Source organism: Podarcis pityusensis (genome assembly GCF_964106645.2).
Source record: "Podarcis pityusensis genome assembly, chromosome: 6".
NCBI lineage: Eukaryota > Metazoa > Chordata > Lepidosauria > Squamata > Lacertidae > Podarcis > Podarcis pityusensis.
The window spans coordinates 25,600,177-25,621,861 of NC_138030.1; the positions used below are offsets into that span (position 1 = coordinate 25,600,177).

At 41.2% G+C, this 21,685-nt stretch overlaps 1 protein-coding gene across 18 annotated transcripts in view; it reads left to right on the forward strand.

The window, feature by feature from the left end:
* The window catches only part of PTPRT (protein tyrosine phosphatase receptor type T), a 617,797-nt gene that overhangs the window by 239,003 nt on the left and 357,109 nt on the right, over positions 1-21,685 (forward strand). For all 18 annotated transcript variants that reach the window (XR_013987409.1, XM_081009187.1, XM_081009202.1 and 15 more), the window contains exons 3-6: positions 7,515-7,786; positions 10,813-10,894; positions 14,387-14,502; positions 18,482-18,656. Coding sequence is in view for 17 of the 18 variants with exons in the window: in XM_081009187.1 (XP_080865313.1) it covers positions 7,515-7,786; positions 10,813-10,894; positions 14,387-14,502; positions 18,482-18,656 (645 nt within the window). In the remaining variant the exon portion in view is untranslated. The remainder of the gene's footprint in view (positions 1-7,514; positions 7,787-10,812; positions 10,895-14,386; positions 14,503-18,481; positions 18,657-21,685) is intronic.

Below are 21,685 nucleotides of genomic sequence, written 5' to 3' on the forward strand. Positions count from 1 at the left end.
TTGGGGGATTTAAAAGTTCCCAAAGGCTAAAATAAGTACAGATAAAGATTTTTCTTAAGATGGTGTCTGCTCCAGATTATTTTTTTCATAGCTGAATGCAGACTGCTCCCAGAGTACTTTGCTTGCTGAAAAACTGCTCCCCAGGTCCTGGAATATGTGATTTGGACTTTGGCCAAGCATCTATATGATGTGGTAAGCTCATTCATGCTTTTCCATTTAGCTGGGCTCTTCTCTTGAGAATCTGCATATTTTCTCTTGTCTAAAGGATGCTGTGTGGTTAGGAGATCAAGCAAGACTTCACATGCTTTTCCTCCACACCCCGAGTGTTCTCTTTGTATGCAAGCATGCACACTCATTCTCTCTCATCTCCATTTCTGCTGCCCATTGTGTCTATATTTGACACGATCCATTTTAAAACAGGGAGAGTCACACACATTTCTGTTGTGTGTAATTGCAAAGCAGTGGAAAAGCTTATTTGGGCAAATGCTGCCAATGTCTCCTCCTCTAAGCCTACTACATATGGCTGCTCATTGATCAGAAATGATCAGAATGTTTATCCGGCTCATCTGGGTGTCTGTCACACTGCTGCAACATGGCATACAAAAGAAAAAGTGGGGGGGGGGGACACCCTAACTTCAATAGGTTACTAGTGAGGCAAGCTTTCCCAGATTCAATCTTCTATGAACTGCATGGGGGCCAGCAGAGAGATAACGTTTGTAGCATGACTTGGCAGCTGCATCGGAACTGAGAATGTCAAGAGGGCTGCATTTGATTAAAAATTACTATGCCTGACTGCTGAAATAGATATTCTTTCTTCTCTTTCTCTGCCCCCCTCTCCCAATCTCTTATTACTTTTGCTAGTTTTCCTTAAGGCATGTGTGCACACATCCACAAAGCAGATCTTTTAAAGAGAATTAAACCAACAGTTCTCATTATTTTTATTGCTAGAGAGGAGTGTTTTTTGTCACATCGCTGCAGCCATGAAAGGGAGAATTTTAAAGGCCTTTCTCAAAATATTCTTCTGTGGATTCCCATAGTTGTAATGTGTGTGTGTGTGTGTGTGTGTGTGTGTGTGTGTATGTTTGTATGTATGAGAGAGAGACTAAGAGAGAAGGTCAACTGTGCATATGGGTTATTGGAAAACAGCTACAAATGTAACTCTAGCAGCATGGTGGGATGGACTGTGGAATACAACCCTTATGAAGAAACTAATGAAGCATATTAGAGTGCTCAGGAGCATGAAGAATAAATATGGTTTTGAACCTGTATAGTACCTATTTATTCAGTACACTGTTGCCTCCTCACTGCCAGCTACCCACTGCTTACTCTGTTTTTAATATTGTAAACCACCCTGAAACCTTAGGGTGAAGGGCAGCTAAAATAATAATAATAATAATAATAATAATAATAATAATAATAATGCCAAGGCTATTTTCTTTAACAAGAGGAGAATACGTGCTAGATGACGCTAGGTGGAGCATCATAAGGTGATTTAACATCCTTGGAATTGATTGGTTAATAAGTAGCAGGGTGTTGATCTGATTCAATTAGGATGTAGAGGAGATTGGCCTTTACATGTCCCCAAATTCAGTTGCTTGGGGCCTTAGAGGATAGGATACCCTCCTTCCCTTCTTTCCTTTCAATTCAGGGTGGAAGCCAGTCAGGTTGGTACAGAATTCCTGTCTATGATTGCCAGCATTGGGCAGCTATAGACAGATAAGAGACTCAGCTACATTTGTCAATACAGTGGTACCTTGGGTTAAGAACTTAATTCGTTCTGGAGGTCTGTTCTTAACCTGAAACTGTTCTTAACCTGAGGTAGCACTTTAGCTAATGGGGCCTCCCGCTGCTGCCGTGCTGCCACTGCACGATTTCTGTTCTCATCCTGAAGCAAAATTCTTAACCCGAGGTACTATTTCTGGGTTAGCAGAGTCTGTAACCTGAAGTGGCTGTAACCCAAGGTACCACTGTACAGTGATTTGAATGTGTTATAAGCATGCAACACCAGATGGCACCAGAGAGCACAAAACATTTCTATAGAATTTTTACATAAGTTTTTCTTTTCTTTTATTATAACGTTTTAATTTCTGACTTATTTATAGTGGTTTTTTTCCCCTGTGTGTAGATCCATCCAAGGTGGATAATGGCAGACAAAGAGTGGGAACCAAAGGGAGGCAATCAGAGCTTGGAACAGAACATAGCGGCCACTACTTTAAACTTTAAGTTTAGCGAGACATAAACAAACCAACAATTTCAAATGGGGTTTTCCCCCTTTCCCCGAAACAAACCATAACGAACATCCATCAGTTTGCCAGTTGGGACAACACAACAAGCTGTGGATGGTTAAGCAAAAGCAGAAGTGAAAGCTTCTGAGCTTCTCCTTGCGTCTCTGCTAGAGAAGGAGAGGGAATGCACAACCTGCAAGGTCATTTAGTGTAATGTCTGAATGCGGCCAGTGCAGAGTTGGATTTAGGGCAGTGCGATCGGTTCCATTGCACTGGGTGCTGAGTCTGGCGGGCACTGCAGGGCATTGCAACTATGACTTAGTGAATTGAGTAGAAGGCAAGAAATGAGGGGGCACCAAATTTATGCTTTGCATAGGGTGCCGCTGAAATCTGAAAGATCCAAGTCTGCCCCTGGCCCATGTCTCAGATAAAGTTTTATTGGAGTAGAATTATGATCCCCACCAGATTCTGGAGACCCAGTAAAAACTGTAGCCAGATTGGGACTTAGGTGTGGTGCCACCTGACAGTCAATAGGCAACATTGCAAGCTTGCAAAAAAATAAAATGAAGAATTTAAACCAGAAGCTTCTGTCTCAGCTCATCCCAACTCCTTCCTTCCTTCAGTTTTTTTTTACTTTGCCTCACAGAAAGTGGTCGTTTGTTCATGAGACTCCTGGTGTTGTCCTTTCCAAACTGGTTATTTCCTTATTTCTTTTACCTTTTGTGGAATTTCTTTGTGTGTTTAGCCTCATTTTTAGTTATTCTCAGCACTCCTTTCCCCGCTCTGGTGTTTTCACGCTGATTTCGTGAGACCTATTCAGTTGCTGGTTTCCTTCTCTACAGTCTCCTTAGACTCTGTATTGTCCTTTGCATTGCTGACTTCATCCATAGTAGCCTCTGGATTCCCCCCCCCCCTCCAGCTTTTTGCTCAGTATAGGTAAAGCTTTTCAAACCTCTAGTCATTAGCTCTCAGTGGGAGGTTAGACAGTTTCCCGTGTTTTTTGCTAACAATCACCTAATGATCGGCTATTGTTCAAACAGCTTCTTTTCCTGCGCTTAAATGGAAAGGCACAGAAGAAATGCACACTCTCCTGCCAGGAGCGAATTGCAGCAGCAAAATTACAGCCCGTAAATGCAATAGACAATATTACAGGTAGTTCTCCATCTACCCAAGTTTTGACTCAAGCCTTCCCCACCATCGTTCAGGAGCAGCACTTGCCACTCTGTTAGGTAGATCTTTCCAGCTTGCCAGCCTCTCCTGCCTCATCTCTAGGGGAGTTATTTACAGATCATCTCAGAGCTAGATCAGGTGGTCCCATGAACTCCCCTCATTCTGGCATCAGCTCTGAGAACCAATTGCAGCTGGGGAGGCATAGCCAGGGGAGTTGACCAGATAAGGGACGGGACTGCCCACCTGGCACAATAGAGGGTGTAACCTACCTGGTAGTCCTCAGTCGGCTCCAGAGCTTCTCCCGCCCTACCCTCCCTTAGTTTAGGACATTTATTGGAGGTTAACAGCTTCTTTACAGGTATGTTGGCGCTGCAACGGTCATTGATTGTTGCTGTTGAAGGACCGGGAAGGTACAGGTACAGGTACAGGTAGCAAAACGTCACAACTTTGGTGGTTTCAGGCCTTGGGTGGAATCCTTTAGTCTATCTTCCCTAAAAAAAATGGGGGGGCATGAAGCGGTGCCCCCCTCCCCGTGGTGATCCCAGGGTTCCCTGTTAAAGGGGTTGTGTTGAGGGGAGTCACTGGCCATATGCTGAAATGTTATCAGTGCTCTCCCCTGTGTTGCGGCAAAATGGGGTGGGGGTGGGCTCTCTGCTTAAACATACATCTTCCAGAGCCAGCCCAAACCCCAGACAGATTGATTAACCCTGATGTGCCCCAGATCCCCGGCTGGGGACTGGGAGGGATAAATGCACAATGCCTAAGCCAGGGTCTTCCTACATCTGAAAATTTAATAAAGTTGTGGCCAATTTTAATCCCATAGCACGTTGTCATGACTCATTATTCCACCTGGGCATTGCCTGGGGTTGCGGGATGTCCACCTGGGCATGCAGTACAGAGCAATGCGGTTTGGCCTGGCCTCAGCATAGAGAGAATTCCCCAAAGTAGTAGTAGCCCTTGTTTCACACATCCACCTTCAGTGCATATTGCCTTTTCTTTACCTTGATAACATACTGATTGCCTCCGCATCAAACAAGAGGAGATCTTTATGTGAGCCTATCAGCCTTCTAGGATCACAACTTCATGATCAACTACAAGAAGATGAGAAGAAGAAGAGTTTGGATTTGATATCCCGCTTTGCGTGGCAAATCCCCTCCCCCATGTGAAATGAAGACATCGGACACATTATTTAAGGTTAATGGGCATAAAAGGCCACAACTTTATTGATTACAGGAATTGAAAGGTATTGGCCTTAGGCATTGGCTCCTATCGACTACCCGGCATGGAGACTGGGAAGGGTTATCCACAAGCCGTGGGAGTTCTGTTGAAGTACGCCAACTAGGATCCCACGGGTGTCACTGCTCGGGGGCGTGCCGGAGGCCCTTACCTCCCTAGGTTTCGGACAAGGCAACGCCCCCCGGAGTCCTCTATGAGACTACCCTTTTCCTTGGGGGAAGGTGATGGCGCTTCCTTCCCCCCTTCATTTGCATAACAATTACCCCTGCCAATGCCTAACCGCCAATACCGAGGAAGTTGTGACGTTTGTTACGAGGTAGGCAAAAAAACCAAAAGGCTGGAAGAGCGCCAAGTTGGAAAAATTCCTACCAGGCCCCTTGCGGTGACCAACCGGAGTCCACAGCAAGGTCATAGCTAGCTAAGCCTAAAGGGTGGGTGGGATGGGAAAACCGGTCAGCTGGAACGGGGCAAAGAGGGTGGTCCCTGGGCGCGCCTGGCCTTAAATGGGCTAGGCCATGCCTCCCCAAACCGCCGATTGGCGGGCAGGGTCGCAGGCACGCCCGGGGATTCCCTTGTTCTCACGGGGGCAGAAGGCCAGCCCCCGCGTGTGTGGGAGGGGGTGGCCCGCAACCCCCTCTCATCTCAAGTTCGAAAATGGCTTTATCACTACCCGAAGGAGTCTCAAAGCAGCTAACATTCTCCTTTCCCTTCCTCCCCCACAACAAACACTCTGTGAGGTGAGTGGGGCTGAGAGACTTCAAAGAAGTGTGACTAGCTCAAGGTCACCCAGCAACTGCATGTGGAGGAGTGGAGACGCGAACCCGGTTCCCCAGATTACGAGTCTACCACTCTTAACCACTACACCACACTGGTTCTCACACTGGAAGAGAAGGGCCTTCTCTTCCCTTTTTGCCAGTTGATTCATCTAGGATGCCTTAACACTCAAGCAGAGACAATTGCATTATCTCCAGAAAAACATAACCAAAATTCTCTCAACTGTGTCCTCCATCCTACCCCATCAAGCTATCATCTTAATGCTGTTGTCAAAGATGCTACGGCTAATGATACTTGCTCATATCCCAGACTTCGCTCATATCCCAGTCAATGGCTCCACTTGCACCATCAGAGATCCATTCACAAGTACTTTTATGGGGTCTCCAGAAAAGTCTGTTAAACTTACTGTGAAAGGTATTTCTGGATCCCATAAAAGCTGCCACCAGAGCCCACTCAGGCTGTCAGCAGCTGTTTATTCTGTGGCACCTCACCACTTTTTTTGCCAATAGATCCTCCGTCATACTTCTTTACCTTTTCTACCAGAGTGTCTCAGTGAGTTTTTAAGGCAACCTCTCCTGTTAAAAGCCATCTTCCATGCTCTTCTGATACTGAATCTCCTCATGTTCTGGCTTGTTATTGAAAAACTGAAAAAGAAAGGAGCAGGAAGGAGCTAAGATGGCAGCTTCCTGTTCTTTATTTTATTTTTTGCTCACTTGCAATGTTACCTATTGACTGTCGGGAGGTGTGAAACCTAAATCCCAATCTGGTGGCTGCTTTTTACAGGATCCAGGAATACCTTGCACGATAAGTATAATGGACTTTTTAAAAAACGCATTAGCGAACACACTGTCACAAAGAAGAGACAAAAGTCAAGACAAGGGATTGGATTTGGTGGACTTTTCTTGCTTTGAGGTGCTTAAAATAGCTGTTCTTAAAAGGTTGCTTTACAAATGGCAATACTTTTCAGCATGAATCAGTTCCCTTCTTGCTGTGCTACAGTAGAGCTATCTGTGTGACACATTGGAATTGAGTTTTTGTTGATCAGAGTCTCAGCAGCTGTTACAGCATCCAGTCTCCAACTCTTGGGCTTAAACCAAACAGAACTAAAAGTTAATATTTGATTGTAAAACTACTGGCACTTCCCTGTATGGCCTGCGTTGTGTTAACTTTCCTTTCTTTCTTTAATTCACGAGGAACAAAAATAACATTGATGCCCACTCAAAAATTGTGTTCATTTGAGTGATTAGATCAGAGACATGTACAAATTGACAATTCTAAATTGCAGGGACATGCACAAATTGATAATCCTTAATTACAGAGAGAAGTCATGCATTCAAATGGTGCATCAGAGTTGTGAAATGGGCTACAAATGTGATTAAAATATAAGGAATTCAAAGAGAGGGAGTGTCAAGGTAGCTGTTCCAACGTGGCTCCATTTGGTCTAAGGCTCTCCTTTCTACATCTTAAGCTGGTGAAACCCCATAGTAATCCATGACCTGCTCAGTATTTTAAGCTGGTGAAACCCCATAGTAATCTATGACCTGCACAGCGGCTAATTGCTGCCGTCCGGTGGAGTGCAGTCGCACTCCTTTGTGTGCCACTGTGCCTTGCTCTTTTCCAGTGATGTATTACAATACATTGGTACAATACAAACCAATAAATTTAGATGTGTTATAAAGGCTGTCAGCTTCATACTGCTTGAAAATGCCACTGGGAGAGCCTGGCCACTTGGCAAGAGGTTTGTACAATGTGTATGCACTTCATGCTTGGTGTGGATATTTTACTGTCAGACAATTTGAAATCCAGGGTAGAAAATTTGAAAATAGTAATAAATAACCCTCTTTAAGTGATGGTGGAGGCTGTGGGTGCAAATTTATTTGCAGCTCCTGTAATTTTGATGTCTTCTTGTCTTTTTCAGATAAGTGTTGGCATAAAATAATAGGTTTTCAGTTCTTTGAGATGAATACCTGTTTTGTTTTCTGACTGCTGGGCAGATTGTTTAGAATTATTGGCTCTTCATCATACTATTGTTCCAGGGGAAGAGAAGGAAACCACTGACCTTATTTTTCTCTGCTATTGTCCCTCTCTTCGTTTCACATTTATCTCCAGGCTCCTTCATGATGGTGAACAGCTCTGGGAGAGCATCTGGGCAAAAAGCACATTTGCTTCTACCAACCTTGAAGGAAAATGACACACACTGTATTGACTTCCATTACTACCTGTCCAGTCGAGACCGCTCCAGCCCTGGATCGTTGAACGTTTATGTCAAGGTTAATGGTGGACCTCAAGGCAACCCTATCTGGAATGTGTCTGGGATTGTTACAGAAGGCTGGGTGAAGGTAGAACTTGCAATCAGCACATTCTGGCCACACTTCTATCAGGTGTGTTTGAGATTTCCCCCATCTCTAAAAAGTTGCATCAGATATTTTGTGATTATATCATATCATATCCTATCTATTCTGTGATAATAACCACTTCCCCTTTCCCCCAGATACTACAGATAACTATCAATATGGTCTGTTTTGACCTTCATTAAATAACAGATAGTAGTACTCAGAATCACACTCTGATTTAGCAGAGAGCAGCCATAGTATTTTCTCGGATTTGTTCCAATGCAAGTTAAGGAATGTTGGCATTTCTGTAAAAACTAAGATAAATGCTAGAAATGTAATTCAGGTGTTTGCTTGCTTCACCAGACACCTGAATTTACATAGGAACACATTTACAAGTTTGTTGCTAATACAAATTTCAGCTTTAACAAACTGTTTTGTCGTGTTGTTGTTGTTGCTTGTTTGTTTTGCAGCAGAAACACTTAGCTGACATTTTCCTCACCATTGAGGGATACTGAGTACAATCGACGCATGAAGACCCCGGGAGTAGGAGTGGTCAAATTTAGCCCCTTGCCCCTATACAGAACATTATATGGGGAATGTGGAGAAGTACACTTACAGAAGCCTTGATGGAAAGTACATGGAGAGACATGTCATGAAAATAGTAGCCATAGTCAAAACTGAGTATTCTTGAGGATGTGGGAGGCAGATGGAGAGAGAGTGTTTAGCTCTTTCTCTGACATGATCCTGACAAAAATGGCATCTCTGAAGCAGCTGTTTACATTAGAGCTCCCATTTGTGCCAATGAAATAAGTTGGACATTAATAGGATTTGTGCAGTCAACATTACATTTGGTTTGGCACATAGCTGACCACTGTTATGTACTTAACAGTGAAGAGGTTGTCCTCTTCAAAGACGGATAAGAGGCAGGACTTTCTTCATCCAACAATTCCACTCCCCTTGATTTCATCCCTTCTACCTCCTGTATCTGGAGCTATGACCCACTGTGTGGATATCATTTCTTAAATATACACACATCTGATACATTGCATGCATGGACTAACCCAGGCATCCCCAAACTCAGCCCTCCAGATGTTTTGGGACTGCCATTCCCACCATCCCTGACCACTGGTTTTGCTAGCTAGGGATCATGGGAGTTGTAGGCCAAAAACATCTGGAGGGCCGCGTTTGAGGAAGCCTGTTTTAAGGTGTCAAAAAGTAACATATGCATCAGGCCTGGTTAGCAGTACTGAGTACTTGTAAGCCCTGACATGGAGGATATTTAATCATTTGAGGTAGATGAGATTTCAGTGTTTTTCTTCTATGGTCAGCATATTCCCTTAATATGGTTTACCTTAGGCTACTCTTTTCATCTTCTCTCAAGTTGTTTCAGTTTTGCCATGAATTTTCACATTGTCCCAGATTGGATGTCAAAGTCACGACTCAGCTATGTTGGGACATCCCAAAGTCCCAAAGAATGACTAATGCTGCATATTACATAAATCACTTGCAACAACTTAATACTCGCAGTAATATCTTTGAAAACTTGCCTAAATGGAAAGAAATATTGTGTGTTACATCAAATGCTTTTTTTAATTAGGCATATGCATATGAATTAGAACTGAGAAATACATTCATTTCATTTCTGATTATTAATCCTTTAAGCATAATTATATTTTGACAGAACAGTGAAAGATTATAAATGAAATAAATGAGGAAGGTGACACAGTTTCATTTTAAACTGAAAGGGCTTCATTATTATTATTTTCTTTTAAAAAGTCTAATTCCAAACACAGAATATTTATAAATAAATTAACTTGGAAATGTTAATGTTTTTAGAAGTTTTTCACAAGGTTAATTGGCAAACATTCTGCCATTGCTGTGAGTTGAATGCCTCTAAAAGGTGAAGAAGGCAGGGAAGCATCATTGGGCGTCAAAGGGGTTGCCATTTTGATTTAGCCCATGTTTCAACAACAGCAAAGCCCCCTTCTGTGATACTTCCTGGGTGCTCTATTTAGGGTGCAGCGAGATGGGAACTGCTATTGAAATCAAATTGGAGATAGTACTCTGTTCCAGTGAGTACCAACACACACACACAATTATCTTACAGAAAACTTTATAAATTCAGTATTATTTTTAAAATTTTACAGTTACCTATAAATATACTGAATAAGTATAATAAATGCATTGCATATGTACATACATCACATACATGGTAAAATTTAAAATTGACAAATTTATGATTTATTTCATATATCTCCTAATAACGAATATGGATTGACCAGATCTTGCCCTTTATCATTCCAACAAGCTCCATATTTCTGCAAAACTGACATGACACTATTTATCTTCTCTAATTAACTTTGTCAACCTAACCTACAGACAGATGGATAGTGACATGTTCTGCATGCCCAAATACGGCTCAGGTAGTTTATCCAAAGGTGTTCCCAGTGTGAAGTTCCCCTCCTTAAGTGTTGTATGCAATATTTGATGACTCAACATAATTATACTATGAGCTTTAGCATTTTTAATGACACAGAAGGAGAATTTACAGGGCAGCCGTTTTGTTTGAGTGTTTCTTATAACACAGAGACTGCAACCTAATCCCAGGGAGTAAGCCCCATTGAATTCAATAGGCCTTGTTCATGAGTAGCCATGGTTAGGACCGTGCTGTTAGTTCTGGCACTGAAATCCTTGGTCTTTGTCTGTTTTTATTAGCATTTAACCCATTTAACTTGGCTTCATGCTTATGCTTAAGAGCAAATCAGTGTGGTTCCTCCCCTGCTCCCCCCCAAAGCTTCTTCCAAGTAGAAGTGTGATAGATATTTTCCGACATTATGTTCAGTGGAGACATATTGGAACAGGACAATGTGTGTATTTTTCTTCCCTGCACATTAATGAATAAACCTTTGAGGGGTTAAATTGGCTAGCTTATGAAAGCAATCAATATGTTGAGTTGTGAATCTCTGTCCCTGGATTTTGAACGTTTTCAGCTTCAGCTATGCGAGAAAGAATAGGCGAGAGATCCTTTCAGACAGCTTACTTAAGCAGCTTGTTTTCCCCCTGTTGTATTTCAGGTGATATTTGAATCGGTTTCGTTGAAGGGACACCCTGGATACATAGCTGTGGATGAAGTCAGAGTTCTTGCCCATCCATGCAGTAAGCATACTCCCCCCCCCCTTTCCTTCCTAACCGTAATAATGTGTTACACTCGGCCTTGCATCAAGAGGAGTAATTCGCCCAATTCAATCAGTTCTGAAACATCTTCTTTTATCCTTTCCAAATGCTTACAGAGTGGAAGCAATCAACCCTGAATAAATACATAATTTATCAAGTTGTGCAACAGGCAGAACCGCTACAAATGTGCAGCTAGTGCCAAAATTCTAGTCCGTTATTAAGGAGATATAAAGCCCTGATTGTTAGCTCTGATTCAGGCCATTGAAGGAGAAGAATTGCAGGGTTCTGATGGTATCATATAGAAGTAAGTTAAAGGGGGAATTTTGGGATGTGGGGGAAGTTCTTTCATGTGCACACAACTAAGCAAATTAGTGCAACATTCACTCTGGAAGAAATGCCCTGGAGTACACTTTCTTTAAAGGAATGTAAATCTTTTCAGTGGCTCAATGAAAGAATTTAAAGAATATGTATCCCTTTCAAAGCACTCGATTCATACTGTGAAGTATAGAATAAGTCAAAAGATTGTTTCACTACATTCCCTCGGCTGTTGTATTTTGTACCAGCCGTTTTATCCATGGAAACACTCAATTAGGAATTTGTATCCATTTGTTGTTACAGATGTCTAATTCATAACATTCAGATACAAACTTCCCCAAATCCAGGACGAATTCAGAGGTAACACTAGGCTGATTTTTGTGCTCATGGTACCTGCCTGGTATCTAGAAGGCAACAGAAAGCTTAATACTTGGGCCAGTGCAGTCACAATGAAGCATATATAAGTCCTTCTAATTTCAACAGGCAAAAACTATGTAATATTCTTTTAGATACTTGTGTGGCTTAAAAGGGATAAATATAGAAGATTTTGAGATCCAAAGGTGCCTTCTAATTTCTGTTCATGCTTTATATTTATCTGTTTATTACATTTATATCCTGGCTTTCTGCCAGTCACCCAACACAGTCTACAATTTTAAATGCTAAAATAAATAAGTGTAGAGTTGACTGAGGAAGGGACAGGACAATTCCAGCAATGTTGTTAGGGACATTATATATAAGGCATTTATGTTCTCTCAAAGTGCTGTTGTGGTTTCTTTTAATACTCACTTCCCCAACATTGCTAGCTAGAAGAGAATTAGTTTGACTCATTAGAGTATTCTCTTTAAAAACTTTTTGTCCTTTTGACTATCAGGTATTATTGAGAGGGCCTTCTGGTGGTTTCCTCACTGCGAGAAGTGAGGTTACAGAAACCAGGCAGAGGGCCTTCTCTATAGTGGCTCCTGCCTTATGGAATACCCTCCCATCAGATGTCAAGGAAATAAACGACTATCTGACTTATAGAAGACCTCCGAAGGCAGCCCTGTTTAGGGAAGTTTTTAATGTTTGATGTTTTATCATATTTTTAATATTCTGTTGGGAGCCGCCCAGAGTGGCTGGGGAAACCCAGACAGATGGGTGCTGTATTGTTATTAACAATAATAATAAATGTGATTGTGTTTGAACTCAAATTCATCAACCATTTTTCCTTTCCTTTCCTTTATTCATTTCTTCCTTTCCTTCCTTTTTAAAACTGTAGAGGACTCAGTAGCAGTAGCCTTGCCATCAATTAAAAAAGGCCCATTTTGATACACTAAAGCTAAAATGAATGGAAAGTACCAACTGTCGTAATGGTTTGCTGTAAATATTCTGCAAAAGCAGTATTGTTTTATATCAAGGCTTCTCCATTTCAGGTGACAGATGAATGACCCTGTCTCAGCCAACAGCTAGTACATCAATAAATTGTGACATGGATAAACTACCGGCCAGCTAAAAGGGATGGCATAACTCTCTTTGACTCTGCTGGCCAAGTGATACTGCTCACCAAATTGTAGCTGGCCTTTCATTGTAACAGAGCCTGCAAAGCTAAGGTCCTCTGTACGTTGATAGACTCCTCATTATTATCCATGATAATTGATCATGGTAGGGATGCGGGTGGCACTGTGGTCTAAACCACTGAGCCTTGGGCTTGCCAATCAAAAGGTCGGCAGTTTGAATCCCCACAATGGGGTGAGCTCCCGTTGCTTGGTCCCAACTCCTGCCAACCTAGCAATTCGAAAGCACCCCAAAAAGTGCAAGTAGATAATAGGTACTGCTCCGGCGGGAAGGTAAACAGCATTTCCGTGCGCTGCTCTGGTGTTGTGTTCCATTGCACTAGAAGCGGCTTAGTCATGCTGGCCACATGACCCGTAAAAACTGTCTGCGGAGCGGACAAACACCGGTTGCCTCGGCCTGTAAAGCGAGATGAACGCCACAACCCCAGAGTCGTTCACGACTGGACTTAACTGTCAGGGGTCCCTTTACCTTTAATTGATCATGGTGGCTGAGGCTGATTGGAGCTCCCCATTATGTGTTTCCCCCTGTTATAGCAAATAGCAGAAAAGGGGCTTGGAGGAAAAAGTTAAAGCCTCCCTGTGCTAGTGCTGCAGCAATGATCTGATTGCAATGCTGCAGAACTGGCCCATTCATGAGGCAAGGTGAGGTGACCGCCTCAGGTGTCATGATTCACAGGCACAGCAGATCCTAAGGAATTCATTGCCCAGTGTCGCTGCCACAGCAGCAGCTGTGTCGTGCTCTTTGGGAGCTGGATCTGCTGCCACCTTGGTAGTGCCTCTCCACAAAATAGCCATTTTACAGAAGGAAAAATGGTGATGCTCAGGGCCTTTCCTCTCCAAAACCAGGCAAAGAACCTACGTGCAACACAAAACAAATAAAACATACAAAAAAGCAAGGAACACTCCTGCAAAAAAAGAGAGGCAGCACCCCTTCAAACAACAAAGATGCCAATTAATCTCTTTAAAGATAGAATATTGGGATGGGCCTCAGGCCTCGGTGGGCACCACAGTGGGGTTATTTGAGGGTGTCCATGAGACCACATTGAGAACCCCATATATAAAGCCTCTATGCTCTTGAATGTAGGCCCTATTGAGTTTGGTGGAATTTGGTAATGGTAATATTTTAATAGGGTTGGACCATATCAAGTTGCTGCTGTTAGTTGTCTGTGAGTAGGAACCCAGGCTGCTTAGTAAAAAATATCTTGGCTCAGTTTTCCTTTGCCTACTTTTCCTTGTGAATGATATATTCATTGATTTCGAACATATTATGTTATATGTATTATATATTTACGTCCTTCCACAGAAGAAATTTGCTATTTGCTTCCATCGTATATTAATTGAAATTTATTATTGGGGAATGTTGAATCCTTTTGGTGTGGAAGTGTCATTTATAGCCCATTATCTGTGCCGAGATGGTTGATGCTTTTGTTTTCATACTGTTAGCTGAAAGCCATACTGTAGTATATAAAACAAACCCCAAACTCAACAGTGCTATGATGAGTAGTTTGTTCTGTGGGAAACCGGACATCCTTGTTAAGAATGACTGGTTCTCATAGCATACATATGAACTGTGAAGCTCTACCCAGATAATATTTTGCATTTTTGTTAGGAAAAGCTCCTCATTTCCTGCGGCTCCAGAACGTGGAGGTTAATGTTGGACAGAATGCAACGTTCCAGTGCATTGCTGGAGGAAAGTGGTCTCAACATGACAAACTGTGGTTACAGGTAAAGTAGAATGAGACTTAATGTGTTATTTTTCAGAAAATCCAAAGCACAAATAGAGCTTCCTATTTTCGAAGACCACAAAACTCAAATAGAGCTCCATACTTTCCAGGGTTTCTCTGTTCCTTTCAGTGACTGGAGTGATACTCCTCTGAATTCCTTGACAGAGCATTTCCCTTTGTGCAAAACCAGCTGCATGCTTCGACTCAATACCTTATTGTCTCAGATTTGTGCATGGAAAAATTATTTAGCTGAATATGCTGGGAACATTAATCAATTGGGCACATTTATAGAAATTAACTACCCTTGTATAAATGCACCCCCTTTTCCTAATTTAGTCCATTTGCAAAAATAAATAAATAAATAAATAAATAAATCAGAGTTTGGCAAATTAGAAACTTGGTTCAAAGGCTAGGAAGACAAAAGAAAAACAGGACATTAAAAGTTGGCAAATGAATAGTGTAGAAGGGGAAGGATGAAACACGTGGAAAGGAAGGCAGGAGTCTTCAAAGATCGAGTTTCTAGTATTCATGTTTGTTGAAAAACTTTGAACACACATGTGCAAAATGTTGAAATTCTGAAGTTTGCTGTTTGAATGCCCATAAAGTTAAACCAAAGTAAATTTTCATTCTTTGCACTACCCTTTCCTTATATACTTGACTGTGCTAGAGAAATGTTATTATTTTTATTTATGAAATAAATAGTTTAAAAAGCTATAGATTATTTAATTAGCCATAGGCTAAAGCTGCATAATTGGCACGACAATAATTTCCAGAAGAACCATGGCTGTTCCTAGATCAGTAGGCACCCAACCCTGTGGTTTTCCAGATGTTTGGTCCACAGCTGTCAGGGAAGAGCCAGTTGGTAGGAGGAAGTTCAGCCTCAGAAAGGGGGGGGGGCGCTTTCACACCAGCACAGGCAAGGAAACGTAAAGAGCAAAGATGTATTGCGAGGTTTCCATGCCTACTTTGTTGGCACTGAAATCAAAGGAAGCCACTCCCCGAATCTGGCTCGACAGGTTCGGTTGCGTGATTTTGAATTGCAGCTGTTCTTTGTACATATGTAATAAAGAAAAGACTGTAAATATCATGCTGCGTGTGTTGGAGTTTTACTGTGAAGAGGGAACACCACCTTTGCAACAGCTGGAATTATCTCTGACTATTGGACATGCCGGCTGGGGTTACTGGAGTCCTACAATATCTGGAGAGCCATAGCTTAATTAACGACTCCTGTACTCAACCAAATATCCACTCTCCACATTAGAAGTGTCTTTGTTGCTTTCACTGTTTGTTCATTTCCCCAACGCCTTATTTCTATTGCATTTGTAGCCCATGCAACAGATTCAATACATGATATGTATGGAAGATTAATCCCTGTCAGATAATAAAATGTATGGCTCTGATCACTGTGAACTCACAATTGCACCATATGTTGAAAATGAAACTGATGTAAATTTTCCTGGAAACGATGGCTCATACGCAACATTGTGTGAGCAAAAAGTAGCTTGAATAATGCTTGTTTCCATTCCCCACCCCCACCCCCAGCTATCTGCTCTCTCTCCAAGCATCTCTGGATGGTCAGTGGGACCTGCTGAACATTGTGGCTGTGTTGTATGGGACTGCAGGGGGAAGCTGGAATTGGAAGTGTCATCTGCCATTGTTTGGGAGAATCTTTCTTCCCACTATAGCCCGTACAATGCTACAGTGGTACTTCTGGTTACGAACTTAATTAGTTCCGGAGGTCCGTTCTTAAGCTGAAACCATTCTTATCCTGAGGTGTGCTTTCTGCTAATGGGGCCTCCCACTCCAGTGTGCAATTTCCATTCTCATCCTGGGGCAAAGTTCACTACCAGGAGCAGCTACTTCCAGGTTAGCGGAGCTCATAACCTGAAGTGTTCATAACCAGAAGCGTTCATAACCAGAGGTACCACTATATAAGGCTTGATTATCCCCTGACCCTCTGGGCAGACTTTTTGAGGAGCACTAGAGTCTGGGCAGAATAAGAAGGGAGAGAAACACAGTCCGAGGTTGCCTTCCACTCATACAGTGTTGGGCACAGCTTAAAAATAAAATGTTGTGCTGTCCATGAACATCAGGGTTTACAATTTTTCTTTCAATTGTCTTGAGCAATCTTGAGTAAGCAGCCTGTGACAAGCATTATCTAAGTTCAGCATCACCACCAGCACCTAGGGAATCATCTTTGTTTCCTGCAACTGAATCCAGCCCTGAGAGCAGCTCCTCTTTTTCGTGTTAGTTTCCCAGATAATTAACACACAACACAAATATTAAGGAACTGCTGGAAGTGTAAGAATTACTGTGAATTTCCTAAAAGGACTTAAAGACAACAAAAGCTACCACCATTTTTCTATCTTTCATAAGGCCATGCAAGGTCACAGGACATAATGGAACAAAATTCAGGCAAGCTTCTGGCCAGAATTTGTGCCTATGTACAAACTGAAACTCTTGTTATCTATAGTGTTGTTGTTTTTTTTACTTTATGTAGCAACTTGATTACTGCAATCCTAAAGAAGTTAATTACAAATCATTAACATTACTTATGCCGGATTAAGACTTCAATTAATTCAATCAAAACCACTTTGAAAGTTAGTAGGATAAAGACATTAGAATAAGCAACTGTTATGAACACAGTATTAAATGCATTACATTTACGTGGTTCATCTTAAAAATGTATTGTGAGAAGTTAAAGATGCCTTTCACAACACTGAGCAAATAAGCAGTATCTGTGTGAACACATTCCCACTAATCTCACCAAAAATACTAGAAAAAAAGAAGCAGGGAATCTAAAAATAATAATGAATATAAGAAGCATCTTCTCTCTGGAAGCTAGAATTTATGTGCTATTGCTGTTTGTTTGTTTGTTGCTTTACCTTGGCCAAGGCAACCCAAAGTGACTTACAACCAACCTACCAATCAACCAACAAGTCCACCCATAGATATATTAAAAACAAGGAGGAGGGATATATTAAAAATATCTCACCCACTTTAAAAAAGGCCACAGATAGTTAAAGACCTGGTTATGAGGAAAGTTTTGGTCTGGCGCCTAAATAGATGCCTGTTTGGGTGTTGCCACCCTACAGACGTGTAGAAGCACCTCAGAGTAATTGGCCACAGGCCCTCCAAATCTGAATCATAAGGTTGTTCAGTTGGCAGCTTTGGTATTAAGAGCTGCTCATGTTAAGTGCTGGTTGTGCCCAACACATATGTACACTTTTGCTTCATAATAGCTGACAATACATGCTTTATGTTTATTACTTTCTCAACTGAAGCTATGGAGGATTCCATGCCTTATCTATTAGCACAGGGCAGATTACCTTATGATCTGGCATGTCCTAAATTATAGGTTTCTGAAAAAGGGGGGTTGATTAGCAGGTAATGGAACATTCTGTTGAATTCTGTGCTTTCCTTGCAGACTACTTTACACATCCCTGCCCAGCAAAAATTAAAGTGTTAACACAGAAATATGCCCCATTGTATTTGACTGCATTTAATGTGGTCTATTCCCAGACAACCACACAACTATCTGGGAATAACTCCTATAGTGGCACTTCTGAATCAATATGTATATGTTCCACTGCATGCTATTACAGCCCCTCTTTATGTCAGGAAAGAGGGTGTTAGAGTTTTCATTCAATGTTTTCACGAGCTGATTGAAAGATCCCATTAATGGAGTGGGGTGGGGATAGAAACTATTCTGGTTTTTGTAAACGAACTGTCTGTTATGGCAGCATTTGTTTATAGCGGCTTTTTTTGGGTACAAAACCCTTTAAGACAAGGGCTGCATGTCTCAATAGAACTATTGAGCTTTGCTAATTTCTCAGTAGAAAATTATTTAGGGGACAATTTCCCTGAATTTTGTGTATGAATAAAAAACGATGAAGACTGAATCATAAATGAATTAAATGACCTTCTTGCATTATCATATCATATTTTCTCTCTCCCCTCCCCTCTGGTTGATTTGGCAGCAGTGGAATGGCAGAGACACAGCTTTAATGGTCACCAGAGTCGTCAACCATAGACGCTTTTCTGCTACGGTCAGCGTAGCTGACACTTCTCAGCGCAGCATCAGTAAATACCGATGTGTCATCCGCTCAGATGGTGGATCAGGAGTTTCAAACTATGCAGAATTAATAGTGAAAGGTAAGTGGCAGCTAATGAAGCTTGTGTGTACACATGTGTATTGTCTTCAGCACCTGCGCAGGACACAGAGATCTGACAGTGGACCAATGAGTCCAATATTAAAACATTTAAGAGGGGGAAAACACCCCCCCCCAACAAATTTCATGAGCATGAACAGGAACTACTTTCTGATCATAATTAGAGTACCAGATTTTATTAAGTTACTTTACTTTTTAAAATACATTTTAAATATTGTATTGATCTTTGATTTTTATGGACATCATCCTGGAATCCATGTTTTAGATGAAGATGCAGTTTAGAAACATTGAGGATAATTTTAGAATTGAAATTTCAAAATATTCCCAACAAATAACAATGTGTATTTATTATTAATGTTACTGATATTTATCAAATATGTGCAGAAAAGAACCCTGAAATACTGTCCAGAGGTAAACTTCCACAATGTGTAATCTTCATTCATTTAAAATCACGCATATGAGAGAGAGAGAGAGAGAGAGAGAGAGAGAGAGAGAGAGAGATTGGCGTGGCTTTGAGACACAGACTGAAGTTATGGTACAGCCATCTTAAGATATCTGAAGGGCTGTCATATGGAAGATGAAGGAAGCTTTTTTGCTGCTCCATAGGGTAGGCCCTGAACCAAAGGATTCAAACTACAAGAAATGAAATTCTGAACATCCCTAAGCATTAGGAAGAACTTTCAGATGGTCAGAGCTGGTCCATAGTGAAATGAACTTCCTTGGAAGGTGATGAACAGTTGACAGTTTTTAAACAGAGTTTGGATAGCCATCTATCAGGGATTCTTTAACAGTGATTCCTGTATTTCAGAGGGTTGGACTAGATGACCCTTGGTGTCCCTTACAATTCTACATTTCTATGATTCTGCTTGATATTTTGCTCCAGAATGGAAGTTTCCAGGTGCCTGCCCACATTCAAAATTTCTGTCAGCTAGATGGATTTCCGTTGCGTTGTTACTACAACAGATTGACACCCCTACCCCTCTGCAAGTTGTGCTACATTGCTCCCTGGGATGATTTTATTTTGGTTTTTAGATTAGATAAGGGTACTAGTTTGAAGAGATAGGAATCCAATCCTTGACCCAAGGTAAAGAATATCACTGTGTTCTCAGATTTCTACTTGGCTGAAGGAGTGTAGGAGCTAAAAGCTATATAGTTACAGTACAGCTATTGTGTGATAAGCCTTAAAGTTGTACATTGTATATTTAGAAGTGCCTGAATCTATCCATGGAGAAGATGTTGGGCAATCCATGTGTAAAAAGAAGGAGTACTAGCTTCTGAGTGAAAGTATCTGCGGACATCTATACTTAGATAGAGAAGGCAAGAGCTGGCCATTGTTCAGAAACGTTGCTGCAAAAGTAATTCTGTAATGCTCTCATTTCTATAATGTTCTCAACCTGTGGGTCCCCAGATGTTGTTGGACTACAACTCCCACCATCCCTGAACTCTGGCTTTGCTAGCTAGGGATGATGGGAGTTGTAGTCCAACAACATCTGGGGACCCACAGGTTGAAATCTGCTGCTTTAATGTGAGCTGTAAACAGTGATGAAGTGATGAACACCCAGGAGTCAAGACATTGATAGATTTTATGTCGAGAGTAAACAGATGGGGAGGTGGAGGAGCTGTTGTGGTAGACACTGCTGTTTTTTGGGGGTTTGTTTTTTTTAAAGGGGGGGTCAAGATAATTAAGTGCAGATCAAGTATTATATTGCCAAGACTTACTTTTCTTTGTTTCCATCCTTTTATTGATCAGGTAAATTTGTGAGAGCTTGATGCGAGGTTAGTCTAATGAAGTACTGCTGTCCCTTTGTAATTGTATGGATCAGTGCTTCCGAAAAGACCTAATTTGGTGAGGGTAATATCAAATTTGTAACGATGTGCTTGCACAGAATTTGAAATGAAAGCAAATTGGAATTGCCTGATCCCAAAGAGCCGCTTATTAAATTGCAGTGATGTGTTTGGATATACATTATATTAGTTTGTAATGGAAGACTAGGTCAATTGACAGTCTCGTCTCTAAATCTGTAGATCAAGGCTAGCTCAATTCACCCAAGTGCACAAAGGCAGAAGGGAAGTAAAATGTTCCTTTTCTTTTGTTGAAGAAAATCCTGCATGAAATACATGGCAATAGATGTAAAAGGGGGGAAATGTGTTCACTTTGGAGAAGATGTAAAACAAGATGGTCGCAATTGGGACAAATTTAACAATCAGCATTATGCCAAAAAACTGAAGTCATTTTCAAATGTTTTTTGAATTGGGGCAGCAACTTGATTAAAGAAAATTCTATTGATTAATTGTGTGGGTGATATCTAAGGTGACTTACCACTAAAACTGTTGGTGGAATAGAGATGGAGGTAATTTTTGGCAATTCTCCTGCAGTACCTGATACCCTCCTTTATTTTTTTCTCAGAAGGGTTCCTATCCTCTGCAACAGATTAAGACAGGCAGTACATAAGGATCACTGGAAATTGTCTTTCCCCTTTACTACTGATTTCATCAGTGGACAGTCACCATTGAATATCACCTTATAGGTTTTAGTTGATTATTGATCTGAATCTATTGATCTGAATCTATCTATCTATTTCACATATCATAGAAGTGTGCATCACCTTAGAAGAGATATTATTTGTTATGAAAGAGAGAAAAGGGGGTTAAATACTCTCATAGGCAGTTTTATAAGCAATTGTTTCAAAGTATTTTTTTAAGTCTACTGACTAATTAATTCATTTGATGATAAAGTTTTAAAATGATTAATCTAACACTCAATTAAAGATTGCAACCTTTCTTAAACTTTTATTTAAATGTTAGAATGGAGTCTACACTCCTTTCACTCAAGAATTCCCAAATTGCATGTGGTGTCTCTCTCCCTCTCTCCCCCCTTCTAACTTTCCAGGCACAAATCAATATGCTGGTATTTATCTTTAAAGCCCTCATGGGTTTGGCTTCTGTATTTCCTAAGGACCATTTCCTTCTCACATGTTCGATAATTATCTAAGGAAATTCCCCTGATCCTTC